The sequence below is a fragment of the Eufriesea mexicana genome, unplaced genomic scaffold (genome assembly GCF_001483705.2).
Source record: "Eufriesea mexicana isolate 0111107269 unplaced genomic scaffold, ASM148370v2 scaffold3528, whole genome shotgun sequence".
In the NCBI taxonomy this organism is placed as follows: domain Eukaryota; kingdom Metazoa; phylum Arthropoda; class Insecta; order Hymenoptera; family Apidae; genus Eufriesea; species Eufriesea mexicana.
In genome coordinates, this window is record NW_016911540.1 from 116,691 (window position 1) to 133,191 (window position 16,501).

Here is a 16,501-nt window from a genome sequence, read left to right on the forward strand (position 1 = left end):
AAATATGAAAATATTAATGATATGAAATTCATATAGGTTAGAATTTATGTTATAGTTGTTTATAAAAATAAAAATGAAATTAGCAAATTTAATTGCTTTTTCATATAAATGTTGTATTTGAAAAAAGTAATAATATATCTATCTGTCATTTTAAATACCTTAAAATTAAAAGTAATAATAAACTAATGTCTAGAAAAAACAAAATGTTAAAAATTACACTATATATTGTTCTTATTGCAGGGTATCAACCATTTGCATAATTACTAATATTTATACATTTTTAATGTTTATGAAATTTTAATAAATACCAAAAATGACTAAATAATGATATAATAGAATAGAGCAGTCTGATTAAAAAAAAATACACAGTTACTACATAGTAAATATAGTTAATACATAGTCAATATATATTGTAGTTAAAACAAATCTTTACATATTATATTGTAACCAGTGCTATTTTTCTTAAAAAAGTATGTATTACACTTATGTAACTTATAAAATTACCCAGAAAACTTTAAGTAACATTAAAAATTCATTTTAGTACACTACAAATAAATAATTATTTTATGATTCAATAATAAATATTTTCTTATTATGAAATATTTAATATTTCTTATTGTCATACTATAATTCTAAAGAATTGAATGTAAACTTTTTACATTTATATCTATTTAAGAAAAAGAGCACAATTTTTTCGTATTAATGAAAAAATTTGTCCCACATTTAGATAAATTTTGTTAATTTTATCAAAAAATAAAATTATCAAAATTCGTATTAGAAGAATGTAAATATGTTTCTTTATATTATATCGATATGTCCAAAAATAAAGTTATTAGTGAGAAACTTCAGTTCATTGTTTTTATTTTTCAATGAATTACAATAATGAAAATTAATAATCTATGATAAAGTCTATTCTATGGTAAAATATTTGTAAAAAATAAATAATTTTTTTATTCAAGTTTAATTATTTAATAAATATGTGAATTGATAAATATTTTTATGAAAATAATAAATATATTAAAATTAATTAATATTTTTATGATTTATTTTAATATAATATACCATTAAAATATCAAAATATCATTCTTAAATATTTGTTATTTGTTACTTGTTAATTAAAGTTTTTAAAAATATGTATATTAAAATTACGAAGATAAAAAAATATATATAAGGAATCTTTTTTAGTATTGAAAAAATAATTAATTATAAAATTATAATGTATTAAAATTATATAAAATAAAAATTTATGTTATTTGTTAACATAATAATAACTATAGCCAAATATTAAATTGACCATAAGTTAATTATTGGTATTGATTAACTCCTTTAAACATGTTCTTATATTTCAATTAATCTTATAGTTACTTAATTATAGAAAGTTCAAAAAAAAATAAAGCGCCTGCGCAACTGAACTTATTAGTTATATGCAATCAAGTTTATATATGTATTAGGCTTAAATGACGTGTGCGCAACAATTCGCGCCAGGAATAATGACAGCAGACGACAGTTTACCCGATACACATCGTATCATTAAGAAAATGCATTACAATTTCTTTATTAAATTACGTGTTGTTACGTTACCACATTAAAATCACAAATGAGAAAGAACTGTAGTACTTGAACATATCTTTAATGCTCATAACGACAAATTATTCGTGAAAGTATCGAACGTCTGCAAAAAGGAACACAACATGGAAGTACTAGATTCTAGTGTTTCGAGAGACGACCAGCCTTTGTGTATCAATGATTCTTTAGAGCAGGGTTTGTTTTTGATATTTTGCTATTATATTAATCAAATAATTTGCCTTTCTTCGCATAGAAATATTTCATCTTTAACGGTTGTATTTATTACCGTTTTTTGAATAGTGTAGGAAAGCATTGTTTGGAAACAAAGCATTGACAAAGCAACACATGAGCTCTCCACAATATTTTCAGCTGTCAGTTTCTTAATATATTTTGTGATTGATTAAAAACATTTCAAATCTATTTTAATGGTTATTTTACGCCTAAAAATTTATTAGTCATGTCTTGGAATTTTATTTATTTCAATATTATGTAATATAAATAACAATTTTACAATTATAAGAACATATATATAGTAAAAGTAAATAATAACAGATGTCAAGAAAAAAAAAGAACCAGAAATTGTATAAGAAATTATCAGAAGATGCACCAGGTTAACTCAAATCAATATTATATATTATTAGAAATTGAGCTAAATTTTAGTATTTAAAAGAGTAAGGAAAAAGATGAAAATTTGTAATATTTAAAGAATTTAATGCTATTACAAGTATGTTAGCAAATAATTCTTGAATTCAAATTTTAATATAAATATGTGTCACTTATTATTCTTCAGAAAATATATAGAATTATAATGTAATTAATTGTTAATTATAAAAAATTATATATAAAACTTGAATTAATAATTATGGAGAAAACAATCAGAATAATTTTTTTCATAAAATCTATAGACGCATTTAGTATAATTACTATATAAATATCAATTCATTATAAAGTAATCAAACATTTATGAATGAATATATAAAAATATAAATTTTTCTATATTATCTAAATTATTCCATCTAATTATAAAATTTTATTTTTAGTTATTGTAAGAGACGTATTGTCTGATACAAAATCATGCATAAAAGCAAGGCATACATTAGGTTTCTTAGGATTTCTAGGATTTGCACTTGTGTATGCCATGAGAGTGAATCTGTCTATAGCTATTGTTTCAATGGTTAATCAAACAGCAATACCACATAGTGATGACAATGATACCACAGATATTTGTCATAATGAAAACCCAATTAATGGAACATTTATACCAGTAAGTTATTTTATGGTTTTTTATTATTTATACCAATATTATTTATAATGTTCTAACATAATACAACAAATAGTTTTTTATTCGTGTTAACATTAGGATTCTTCCTATATATGATATAAATAATAAATTAAATAATTACTAAAAACATATTACACATTTTGCAATAAATATTAAGCTACAGCTTGTAATCTAATATATTCTACATGTACAATATTGATGCAGATCAAATGTCAACATTAGTTTTGTCTCCATTATCATATTACTCATGCAAATTTATCACTTTTAGTATGATCTAAACACATAGGCATGTTTGTTAACGCCTACATCCTTTGGTTTTATCTTATTATATATATATGAGTTCTTTAAATGTTTAGTTAAAACATTTTAACCTTGTGTTTGTATATATTTTGAAAACAATTTTTATTTTCAATTACATAACATTTTTTATATATAATTTTAAATTATCATTAAATCTTAATAAAAATAATTTATTGGTTCTACAAAGTGATTCTCAATAAATTTTCAAAGAGTGCAGGAGAATTTAATTGGGATGAAAAGACACAAGGTGTTATATTAGGTGCTTTTTTCATCGGTTATGTATCTACAAATGTACCAGGTGGTAGAATGGCAGAAAAATTTGGTGGAAAGTTAATATATGGATTAGGAGTATTTTTGACTGCTGTATTGACTGTAATTAGTCCTTTTGCAGCATATATAGGATTAGTACCATTTGTAGCTGTACGAGTAGCCGAAGGATTTACAGAGGTAATATTTCTTTCTGTGAGTTTATACGTTTGAAAAAAGTGTTTAAAGAATTTTCCATCATTTTATAAATAGGGTGTTACATTCCCTGCCATGCATAATATGTTAGCACACTGGGTACCACCTTTAGAAAGAAACAAATTTGCTGCTATGGTATATGCAGGTAATTATTTTTGCAATATACAATAAATTTGATGTATCATATTAACTTCTATACAGGTTCAAATGTAGGAACTGTTATATCCCTACCAATAAGTGCATGGCTTTGTTCATTAGAATTTTGGGGTGGATGGCCTCTTGCATTTTATTTATTTGGAGGGCTTGGTATTGTATGGTATGCATTTTGGCTAATATATGTGTTTGATACACCTGCACAACATAAAAAAATTGATCCTCTTGAAAGAGCATACATAGAGGCTACTGTTGAGAAGAAGGCAGAGGTTTATTTCAATCTTATTACATTGAATTTGTATTTCTATTATATTGAATAAAATTTAATTGAATTTATTTTAAAAATAGGTCAATGATCCAGGTGTTCCTTGGTTATCAATATTTACATCATTGCCCATGTGGGCTATAACTATTACACAATGTGGACAATCATGGGCATTTTATACACTTTTGACAGAATTACCAACATATATGGATAAGATTTTGCATTTTGATGTACAAAAGAATGCATACTTAGCAGCGTTGCCTTATTTAAGTTCTTGGTTAGTCGGACTTGCTATTTCAAGTTTCGCAGATGCCCTCCTTGCCTATCAGCTTTTATCTCCATTAACATCATTCAAGTTATGGAATACAGTGGCTTCATTAGGACCCAGTCTCAGTTTTATTGGTGCTATTTGGGCTGAGTGTGATGCTGTAACAGTTATGATGATGCTCACTGTATTAGGATCTTTACAAGGCGCAGTTTACTCAGCAAATCAGATGAATCATATTGCTTTGGCACCACAATATGCAGGAACTCTTTATGGACTTACAAATGCAGCAGCAAATATTTGTGGATTTTTAGCTCCATATATTATTGGAAGTCTAATTCAAGGACATGTTAGTATAATTTATATATATGTATTAATGAATGATTTTATTACAAAGAAAAAGCTCTGTAACTTTTTAATATTTATGTTTCAGGAAACACTAGCACGTTGGCATACAGTATTTTGGTTGGCAGCAGGGAATGACAAAATTTCGTTAGACACGAAATATTTAATATGAAAAATAATTTAGATCAAATTGTGCTCAGTTTATTTTACTTAATATTTACCACTTCCGTCATTTAGGCACAAAGCTTCTTTTTCAATTCCAAGTTTGGTATATTAACAAATTCTTATTGAATGAAATATATAATTCTTGGAGAATTTTTTAAACATAAAATTTTGTTGCATCAGTATTAGATATTATGTTTATGAAGTTTAGATACTGAACTTTATCATTCCAATGAAGTTATTCATATGACAATATAACTTTTTAATGTTTTACATAATTTTTAATGTTTAATTTCATTTAATAATAATAATTTAACTAGATTTAGAAAAAAATGAATACGATCTAAAATCTGTGAGTAATTTAATTTACCTTAATTTTACTGTAATGAAATGTAAGCTACTACAAATATTTTTTACATTTATGAAATGAAAAATATGAGAGTATATATATTCTTGTTTGTAATTAAGAATTTTATATATACCTAAAAGCGATCGTTTAAAACTAATTGGTATAGTACAGGGTCTACTAACTTTTAAACAAAGAATTTTTTATTTTATGATTACAATAAATAATAAACACACGTAGTTTTTGTGCATTTGAAATCTCATTTTATGCGAATATAGTCTATATTTCTCGTGATAGTAGATAATAATAAAATATATAAATTTACAATAAAGAACAAATTTCTTTATAAAAAACATGAAAATATTAACAGAAGTAATACTTGATTAAGTAAAATCATTATCTTATTATAATTTTCAGAATATTATAATAATTCAGTAATTTATATATTATTACTTTGTTTAAAACAAGAAATAAAATTTTAAATAAATATTAAATCTAACATTTACTTGCACATATTGTGGTAAAGAATTGTGATTACTATGAAGAATGTATAGAATATGATACTATTTAAATGAAAATAAATTTATTATTATTTGCTATTGTTTTAACAGTTTAAATAATTTTTTGATAATGAGTATTTGTTTTGAAGCAAAATCAATCTACATATCAATTTACATACATATATATCAATTTAGTATATGTAAATTAAATTAATTATATTATTACAGTTGCTCAAAGAATTATATTTGAATTATGAATGATTTATGGAAATTATTTGATATAGATGTTTACATAAAGAATATTTAACTAAAAAGGAAAAAGTAAACAGTATATGCAACACACGTGTACATAATAAATGAAAAAAAAAAATAACCATAACTAATTTATGTAAATGTTGATTTCTGTACGTTTACTTCCTTATCTTTCTTTATATTAAAAGATAATTACATAAATTGCTCGTAAAAGTAACTAAAGATTAAATCATTCAGTTTAATTAAACCATTAATAGAGAATGGCAAGGTAACTCATTGGGATATGCTTCTGTAACGAAAATGACGAGTGAACTCATTGCAGATATATGAAGATAACGTATGTAAACTTAAATCTAATAAATCATTTATTTTTTATTATTGTAATTAATGTTGAAAGCGCTAATATTGTTCTCATTTACTACCGGTATGATGAGTTAACTCAGTTAGTAGGTTAGAAGTATATTATATATCTTAGGTTACTGATAGAAATGTAAAATTATATTTAAATAATGATAATAAAAAGCAAAATTATATTTACAAAATAAACCATGTAATTGGTATTCTAATGTACGTGCTGGTACACATCGTTTATTTTTCAATAACTTATATTAAAAATATAAGAAAAATATATCAATAAGAATGAAATTTTGATAATTTGAAAATAAGTTTTATAACAAAAATACAATATTAGCTTGTACTTAAATCTTCTTTTTTTTTAGCAGTAAGTTCGAAAATCATATCTCGCATACGGCTTAGATTCATCAATTCTGCTTTCATTTTTTTTATTGTTTCCTCTTTTTCAGCAATGTTCTTTTCATATGTATGCACTAATTGTAATAATTGTTGAGTTTCTTGTTTCAATGCAGATATATCTTTTTGATTAGATTGAATTTCTGTAGTTTTTAATTCTATCACCTGTTTAATATCAAATATATATTAATAATTTTATTATAATAATTATATATTATTATATCAAATATATATTAGTAATTTTATTATAATAATTATATATACGTACTTGATCTTTCTTGTTTAATTGATCCTGCATTTTGTGAAGTAGTTTACTCAGTTCATGATTTTTATTAGCCATTTCCATAGTTTTTGCATCTGCATTTACACATTCAACTTCTAATTCTTTTATTTTTTTAGTTAAAGCTTCAATTCTGTTAATACTACTTTCCAATTCATGTTTATGTTGCATTAGCAATATATTTAAATGGTCAATATTAGTAGATTTTTCTGTTACTATCTTTTTTAATCCTTCAATTTCCTACAAATACATTTTTTTTTATATTTTAGTTATGAGTTTAACTTTTATTTTATAAGTTTACTATAAATAGTATTAACCTGTTTTTTTATAGCAATTGCTTTTTTATTTTGTTCTTCTGCTTCAGCAAGCTTTACAGTTAATGTAGATTTTACTCCTTCTAAACACTGTTGGGTATCGAACAACATCTGATGTAAACGACTTGATTCAGCTACTACTTGTGCCAACCTATGTTGTAAACTAGTTCCGTGATTGTTTGCAGCTTCTAAACTAGACTGCATTGCCCGTTCTGCGTGTCTCATGGCTGCTAGCTTTTATGTTATAAAAATATAATAAACAATAAACTGCAAAAATGGGTTATAAAAATGACATACCTTATATTCATACAATTCCATTACTGCAGATGTGGTAATGTCATTGATTTGGTTTGATTCATATGTTCGTTTTAATTTTGCTAAAAATGCATCAAGTCGTTCTTCTTGAGCAAAGGAAAACAGTGGAGCCATTTCACTATTTGTATTTATGGACATTTTATTTCCAATATTTGATTCCATACCAGAAGTACTTTGTATCAATATCAAAGGTTCCAGTTGCTTCATACAAAGCGCCACCGCAGAAACACTTGTCACACAAAAACATGGGATACAATTTGCGTGTGATAGTGAATTTGTCTAAAGTTGTTATTAATAAAAATTAAAATAATTTGTTGCCAAAGTATTTCATTTTTATAGTGAAGATACAATGTTTCATTTGTGTGACAGTATCTGTTAAAATCTTCATATTCTGCTGAACAACCAAAAGATATTAAACTGAAACTTACGATTCTTGTGGAAATCCAACAGTAGATGTCAACTGTAAAACTTTTTGTTTAACATCTGTGTCACCAGCAAATAGTGCATGTGCCATTGTCATTTGAATTTGCTTTTTTGTAAGCAACTCAGAATATAATGTTAACCATTGTGAATTGTGAGCTGCTAAATCAGCAGTCAAAGCTAATGCATGAATACATAAGTTTGTAGTAGGATTCTAAAAAAAATGAGAAGTGATACTATGTTCATCAAACAATTATAACTATTTTAAAAATTAATAATACGGTACTTGATTAAAATTCCCTGACCAATTACCAGCAGCACATATTTCTGAATCTAGCATTGGGCTTAATAATTTACGTATCATTTGTTCATTCAAAGACTGCATTACTTTTGTTCTAAGTGTAGAAGTTTTAACCATTTCTTGAAATAATTGCATTAATTCAGCTAATTTTGTTTCCATTTCTAATGTTAATTCATGTTTTCCTTGAAGTTCATCATTTTCTGAATTTATTATAAGCATTAAGACTGAAGCATCTAATTCTGCCAACACTTCAGAGGATGATTTAGTATGACGTGCATCAATTACTGTAACTCTTATCAAAGCTAGTGCTTTTGAACATACCTGATTAAAAGAGAATTAATAAAGTTTGCTACATATTTTTTTGTATATAAAATGAAGACATACCTGTTCTACAGGAACCCAAGTCATAGCAGTTTTTACACATAAAGGATATAAAGGTATTAAAGAAGATAATTTTAATTTTACTAAGGATGACAAAAATTCCATGATGAGAGCAACACATTCTGGATCTCCATTATTTTCTAATGTAGCCAATACATTTTCTACATCTCTATCATAACTAATTAGCACAATAAAATATTAAACAACATTTTATATCAAATAATATAAAAATAAATTAATAAAATAACTTACTGTGGGTATGTAAGTAACACAGTATGAGAATGTTCTTTTTGTCCAACATCATCAAAGAAGTCTATGATATGTCTTAGTAACAAAACATCTTTTTGTTTCATTGCAGTGATAAGACTGCTGAATGTGATGGCAGCAAAATCCAAAATATATTTTTCAGAAATATTTGTATTTGTATGTTCTAATATAATTAAAAGTTTACAGCACTGTACACTAGTATTAACACTACAATGTTGTAGTTTTAATAAAGTTCGTATAAATGCTTTTGTATCAATAGTTCTCATTAGTATATATACAGCTGGAAGATTTTTATAACAAAGATTTACTAGTACACCTAAAGAAAGTGCAATAATGTTTTCTTCTTTAGACTGTGTCACCCATTGTGTTAATATTGATACCAAATAAGGTAAATGAGCTTCTTGCCAAGAAATTTTTATGCCATATGTCAGTTCTTGAAGTAATTTTAATACTCGTATTCGCTTTTCACTTGTTAAATTTGCCTATGTTTTAACAAACTGTTATACAAAAATATAGGACATGCAAATGTTAAAGTGTTACAATGTTTGTTTAGAATTTCAATATGATACAAGTTCATACATATTAGAAAATATTTCAATTATTAAATTTGGAAATTTCATTAAAAAAGGAAAATAAATGTATTTCTTCAGCTTTTAAATGACATTCTTATGTTGTATTTATTTATTATTTTAAACAAATGAAAATATATACCTCTAATAATCTTGCCAATATAGGTGCAAACTTATATGTATGAATGAGAGCTTGTCTTGCAGCAGCATTATGACAAGCATTTTGTAAAACGTCAACAGTACTCCAAATCAAAGTGGTTCTAGAAGCTAAAGAATTCATAAGCTCATGCAGACTAACATAGAATTCTGCTGCTATGCTGGTTCCAGGGTCAAATATGCTCAAATCTAATGATACACTTATTACCTTTAAAATATAATTTTTTATTTTAAATAATATATGCTGAATAATGTGTTAAAACATTTATTAGAATTTATCGTTTTAGTTTTATTGGACATTTTGTAATTTTATATACATTATATCATACAAGATTATAATAGTTAAAATTGTTATTAAAAAAAAAATAAAATTTATTTTTTCAGGGTATATAAAATAATAAAATATTAGTTACCCCAAGATTTCGTTGTAAAATTGCAGCAGTTGTTTCACTTGGATGTTTAGTATATTCTAAAACCGCTGATATGAACGTTCTTATGGGTTGATATTTCTCCATTGTGTTTAACTGATGTTTTATGAATAATAAAATTTCGATTTTGTATAAACCAAAATGAAATTAAAATTGATAAGCACAGAAAATGTTTATACGCCAATTACAAACACTTCAATTGACGAGTATTTTTTTTATTAATGAAATCTCCCGCAAAATAAAATAATGTGTACATGTGTGCAAATACAATAATATAAATGACTCTTATTTATATATTCAAAAAATATTAAGCACACGTTCTTTTAACATACATAAACACAATCACAAAGTTAAAAATAAAAAATGTCGTTTCGCGGAAAACCGGTACTTGACGGCCATTTATAAATATTTTATTCGGAATTAACCAATTGAATCAACGTTATCAGTGCATCTAATAGTTATATATGAAATTCCTATACTTTTTATACTTAATATTATTTAATTATTTAATACTGAAATTAAATATAACTAAAATAGACTTATTACATATTTAATAATTAGTTATAAATGGTTGTATTAGTAACTTATTTTTCATATTGGAATTGAAGAAATAAATAAAATAATATTTTTTATTAATGTTTATCATTATTCGAAAATAGTTATTGGTATATAATACCAATATAATTACTTTAGAATAAGCATTTATTTTAATTATAATTTACATCAAGTTTATATTTAAGGAATTAAATAAATATGATACAATTTAAAAAACTAAAATTAGTAGTAATTATTAGCTATTGAAAAGTTACTAGAATCACAATTAAGATATATATGATAATTTGAATTAGTAACAAAGTATTGTATTACAAAATGTGTTCCTTAAGTTTTTTATTAAATATATAATTTTATTCTTTATCGAATCTTTAGTAACAAATTTTTATTATAAGTTTTATATATAATGTCTAATAATTATTTTATTGAATATTTTTTATATTATAGAAAATCAAATTTAAAATAAAAATTCTACAACTATTTAAAATAAGATTCTATATATTGAAATTTATTCCCATTAAACTAAAAGTCATAAAGAATGTATGAACTATATTATATTACTAGAGATGAAAATTGAAATTTTTTTATTACGTGTAGAGAACTATGTACTGTGAAACCAAAATAATGTTATTGGTCAGCAGTGGCGCCGTTCTCTGGTCATGTTCATTGAAATGCGCCATTTCCGATTCGAGGAAAAAGAAAACGACATTGAAGAAAGGTACTCTTGAAGGATCGTCTGAAATTGAAATCTGTTCAACATTTCTTCATAATTTCACGTACGATAGCTGGTAATTGACTGACTCACTGATTGATCAGTGATAAACTTTTGCGTGATCGTGACTTTCGGATTTGACGTTGTAAATGAGTGTCGCAGCACTGTGTGTACCGTGTGCGTGATTCGGACCTAAATCTTGGTTCTTTTTAGTGCGATCAACTTCGATTCAAAATTTAGTTGTATTAGGTTGCAAAGACATCGATACCATTCGCCTTATCGGAAAAGTGCCATTTGGAACAGTTATTATTTGGCGACAGTGGCAAAAATATATTCCTCAAACAGAAAAAGAGGAATGTGAAAAAATCAACAAGCTTCGTAGAGTCGTGTATCTGCCTGTGTGTACCAACCGGAGCTGTCATAAATGTACACATTCTATATAGATTGCACGATCTATGCTCGGTTAGTGGGCCGATTTACTGAAGACAAGTGATCGTATCTGACGCGCGGCAGTGAATTGACATTAATCATCGTCGCGCGGTGTTGTGCGCTCATCGACCGTCTAAAGAGCTAGTGCCGCATTCTTATTCGACGGCGAGCTTCCTCACGCAGCAGGTTAAGCATTGAAAATTCGAGTTTTCAATCTTGCTAGGTGCCCTTTTCCTTGCTACTGCTGAAACGCATTTTTAATGTTCTTTTTTTTTACAACCCATCGCGGGTGAGAGAGTTATGTTTATTAAATAGTGTCATCTACGACAGGCACAGAATGTGCTTGATGCTGTATCTACATTTTTCGTCTTTTTATGTGTATTCTATTGCACGAATATCGACAAGATCTTGTGTATCCCAGGATATGCGAATTTTTTAGATTGTGTATTCTTTTTGCCGTTTCTTTCAGTATGTAGGATGCTTTGGCCACCCGATATTTCAGATCTTGCTGACGTTTCACGGGCGGTGACAAGTACTCAGAGCTGTAACTATCGTGGCGCATCGCTTACACCCTTTATTTGCTTCTCTTGTCCTTCCTCTCATTATCTCGAGAGAAAAAGAGACAAAGAAACAGAGAAAAAGAAAGAAATAACATGAATGAATGAGTTCAAGAGAGAAAGATAGAGTGAGAGTGAGTGAAAGAAATGTATCGCAAATGAATAAATGAATGAGAAAGAGATAGATTGAGGGGGGGATAGTGTATCAGTAAACGACGAACGAGACGTAGATTAAGCGAATAAGCAAATAAGAGAAAAGAAGATAGAGTATTAATAAGTGCAAGAAAGAAGGAACGTAAGTGAGCATGTGTGTGATAGAGAAAGGAAGAAAGAAAGAGAGAGGGAATTCGCGCGCGCGTACACAGAATTCTGTCTGTCCTTATCGGTTTCTTTCTTTCGCAGTCCCTATGCACCGCTTTAACGGTTTCTTGTGATTTTTCGATAATGCTATTTCGTCGAAGGTTATGAGGTGTTGGTTACGTAGGATAAGTTTAGGGTGAGTTTGTAGGTATGCAAGTTTGACGCAGATTCATTTTGTTCTAAGTCGCGTAAGCTGTATATATATGTGTGTATGTTTTTTCATTTGGTTGGTCTCTCTCTTAGAAACGTTTTTTTTCTGTCAGCTCGTACCCGGACGAGCTCGCGCGATGCGGACCTGTTTCCTTTTCGTCGCCGCGAGTTACGCGAATCTCGTGATTGCCGTGAAGTTGCTGCGTTTAGTCATTGTGTTACCAATTCTCACTGTTCATTCTTCGTTAAAACAGACTAAACATTATCATTTGGGGAGTCTGTTTGGTTTTATCAATTGTAACATTATCGCGAAGTAGCACCGGATTGTTCAATTCATCAAGACTTACTTCGCAAACTAATTGGATAATGTAATTAACAGAGTTCCTGTTTTAATGGGTTAAACCGCATACGCTATTATTTTTCGTTGGTTTTACCTACTATATTTTTCATTCGTAAGTGGCTCATAGAAAATAATCAGCGAAGTAGAGAATCAAATTTTACATACATATTTGTATAAGTCAATAGCCATGTTTTTCCTTTCAAAATTTGTTAAAAATTTATGTTTTACAGACTTTCACAAAGTGATTGCAATTTAGCTCTTCATTTATCTGTTTATTTGCATTCTGAAGCCTTTTGTATGCAAAGATACACCTTTCTTGTTATTTTACTTTTGTATTACATTTTTGTCGAGTTTACATATAATGCGTTTTAACAGTGCTAACCTTTTTCATAATTAATGTTTTTTTTTCTTAATTCTCAGTTAATGTTATAAAGCTTGATACAATATTTTGCTGTATTTAATTTTACTGTAAACAAAATATTACAAAATTCTTTTATATATTATGTGTGATGAAATTTTATTTAAAATTTTTTTTAATATTTTAATGTATCTTGTTGATTAATTTAAATTTATTACACAAATACATATAAATATATATTTTTATTATTTTGTATTTTATCATACATAGTAACAGAAAATAGTAAAACTGGAAGATTGAAATATTAAAAATACTGAGAGAATTTAATCTAAATGTAATTTTGTATAGTAATTTTTTACATTAACATCACATACATAAACATCATTTCTTTTTATTATGTTTAATACCACTGTGAATAGATTTATGATTTTGGATTAGTTTTAAAAGTTAAGTATTTATAAACTATAATAGTTATAAATAATAAATAAATAAGTATAGTTAATTATTATATTAACTATACTTTACTTTCTTTTGAAATCAAGTATAATTGTGTTATAAAAATAATTTATTGTTATATTATAGCATTCATATTCTTTGAAAGGTTTCTTTTTTGTAGATGAAAACTTACAGATTTTAAACATATTGTTTGTTTAATAATTCTAATATTAAGAAACCACCATTTTTTGTTTATTGCATTAAAGTATCTTAAAGTTTATAAAAAAAATTTATGATTCATTGTGGACATTCATCATTTCATATTGCTTAAGTTAAAACATTTAGTTAAATGTTGATTACTTAGTATGTAAATGAAAGCCTTATCTATTATATATGGACTTTCAGTATAAATAGACAGTTATCTGCTGATTTAGACATTTAGGCAAGAATAAAAAATTCAAAATTATTTCAGACTTCAAATACTTATTATTTATATAATTTTATGCTGTTATTTATGATAAAAATAATATTATTATTTAAATATTAATTTAGGAATTGTTCTAATAATTTATTATCTCTAGGAAAAAATTTATTATTAGTAAGAAGTTAAATGAATATAAAAAAGTGAAGTTTTATATTTAAATAAATCTTTTTTAAATCGTTTTTTTAAATATAACAATGTACACTTAATATTTTTGAAGGCTGTAACAAAACTCTGAATAAATTAAAATATTTTACAGAAAATTTGTTATACTGTAAAAAGAAGAAAATAATAAAATAGAAATAATAATATAATCTGTGTTACTGTTTGGTATTTTCAAATTAATGTAATTTGTTATTATTAAATATATTAAGTGTACTTTATTACAAGGATAGTTTGTTACAGATTTCAAACTCTTTTAATATATAACATGAAATTCATATCAATAAAAAACACATTTAATATTACATTTAATATTACAATTATAGAGTGATATTTTTTTTAATGTTCACATATTTTTTAAATGTAGGTGATCATGGCTAATCGGGGTACAGCCCAGAGGCCAAATGGTTCAACACATGGGAAGATTTGTCAGTTTAAGTTGGTGCTACTTGGAGAATCTGCTGTGGGAAAATCAAGTCTTGTTCTGAGGTTTGTTAAAGGACAGTTCCATGAATACCAAGAAAGTACTATTGGAGGTATGAATTTTAATAATCTTATAAATATTAACTGTATGAAAATGTTAAAAATTGTAATTAATACAATATACATTTAACTAGATAATATATAATAACAGTATATTATATTTATACTAATATTTTATTTATTTCAGCTGCATTTTTAACACAAACTGTGTGTTTGGATGATACAACTGTAAAGTTTGAGATTTGGGATACAGCAGGACAAGAACGTTATCACAGTCTTGCACCAATGTATTATCGTGGTGCACAGGCAGCCATTGTAGTATATGATATAACAAACCAGGTGGGTAAATTCCCATCAAATTTTATATTTAGTATAATTACAAATATAACATTTCACCTATGCAAAATTATGAAATAAATTATGTACAATTAGGTTAATAATTTTTATTACATCTTTTTAAAATTTTATATTTATACATTCTAAGGTTTATATTAACAAAAGTAGTAATAAGTTTTATTTCATTATCTTTTTGATAGTCATTATGAATTATTTTCTAACTTTTATATTTATTTTTAAATTGTAATTTACATTTGTATAATTTTTATTATTAAAATTACAGGACACATTTGTACGTGCCCAAACGTGGGTAAAGGAATTGCAACGACAAGCCAGTCCAAGTATAGTTATAGCATTAGCTGGAAATAAAGCCGATCTTGCAAATAAGAGAGTTGTAGAATTTGATGAAGCTCAAACTTATGCAGATGAAAATGGCCTTCTCTTTATGGAAACTTCAGCCAAAACAGCAATGAATGTTAATGATATATTTTTAGCAATCGGTAATGTTATTTTATTATGTTTCTTACTATAAAAGATGATATTCTTAATCATATTCTTAATGTTTATTAAATAACTTTTTTAAATAAACTTTGTATAAATTTATTTAGTATATATATATTTTAAAGATGTTTAATTGCATTTTATATTTTATCTAAATAACAGAGAAAGCATCTGGATTTGAAATAGTACCACTTATTAAGTTACATTATATACAATCTGGTAATATATACATGTACAGGGTGTCCCATTTAAGTTGACCCATTTATTAGTTTACTTTACACAGAGTATTTTTCTTGTAATATTTTATCTTAATTTATTTTATTTTAACTAAATAAATTTGTGTTATTATATTGCAGCTAAAAAACTTCCAAAGAATGAACAATCAGGAAGTGCAAGTACAAGTGGTCAAGGTCGTCGATTAGTTGAGACAGAAGGACAAAAGGCAGCAACTGGCAATTGTTGCAAGTGATTATCCAAATCTGTATGTGTCAAATACTATGTTGGTATATGTTTTTTTGTTTTCTTGTTCTTTTTTTTGTTTTTGTTTTTTTTTTTTTTTTTTTTAA

At 26.0% G+C, this 16,501-nt stretch overlaps 3 protein-coding genes across 7 annotated transcripts in view; 2 read left to right on the forward strand and 1 right to left on the reverse strand.

The window, feature by feature from the left end:
- The first annotated feature begins 1,483 nt into the window (after positions 1–1,483).
- Positions 1,484–4,810, forward strand: MFS10 (major facilitator superfamily transporter 10). Its single transcript, XM_017904951.1, has 7 exons — positions 1,484–1,761; positions 2,607–2,830; positions 3,359–3,595; positions 3,668–3,755; positions 3,812–4,032; positions 4,112–4,642; positions 4,727–4,810. The coding sequence occupies exons 1-7, from the start codon at positions 1,692–1,694 to the stop codon at positions 4,808–4,810; spliced, it is 1,455 nt and encodes a 484-aa protein (XP_017760440.1). The 5' UTR covers positions 1,484–1,691.
- A 1,775-nt stretch (positions 4,811–6,585) lies between these two features.
- LOC108550996 (uncharacterized) lies at positions 6,586–10,166 on the reverse strand. Its single transcript, XM_017904984.1, has 10 exons — positions 10,065–10,166; positions 9,638–9,859; positions 8,912–9,408; positions 8,663–8,837; positions 8,264–8,599; positions 7,986–8,191; positions 7,540–7,786; positions 7,246–7,476; positions 6,917–7,168; positions 6,586–6,813 (listed from the first exon to the last, which is right to left on the reverse strand). Exons 1-10 carry the CDS (start codon positions 10,164–10,166, stop codon positions 6,586–6,588), a joined length of 2,496 nt encoding a protein of 831 aa, XP_017760473.1.
- A 1,106-nt stretch (positions 10,167–11,272) lies between these two features.
- Positions 11,273–16,501, forward strand: part of Rab5 (RAS oncogene family member Rab5) — an 8,431-nt gene continuing 3,202 nt past the window's right edge. The window contains exons 1-5 of one of the 5 annotated variants that reach the window (XM_017904961.1): positions 11,273–11,349; positions 14,983–15,151; positions 15,286–15,437; positions 15,718–15,934; positions 16,292–16,416. In XM_017904961.1, coding sequence (XP_017760450.1) covers positions 14,989–15,151; positions 15,286–15,437; positions 15,718–15,934; positions 16,292–16,404 — 645 coding nt within the window. In that variant the 5' untranslated portion in view covers positions 11,273–11,349; positions 14,983–14,988 and the 3' untranslated portion in view covers positions 16,405–16,416. Of the gene's footprint in view, positions 11,959–12,753; positions 12,826–13,215; positions 13,292–14,982; positions 15,152–15,285; positions 15,438–15,717; positions 15,935–16,291; positions 16,417–16,501 lie in introns of those variants that run through there. The other 4 variants (XM_017904959.1, XM_017904960.1, XM_017904963.1 and 1 more) reach the window with 4 other exon arrangements.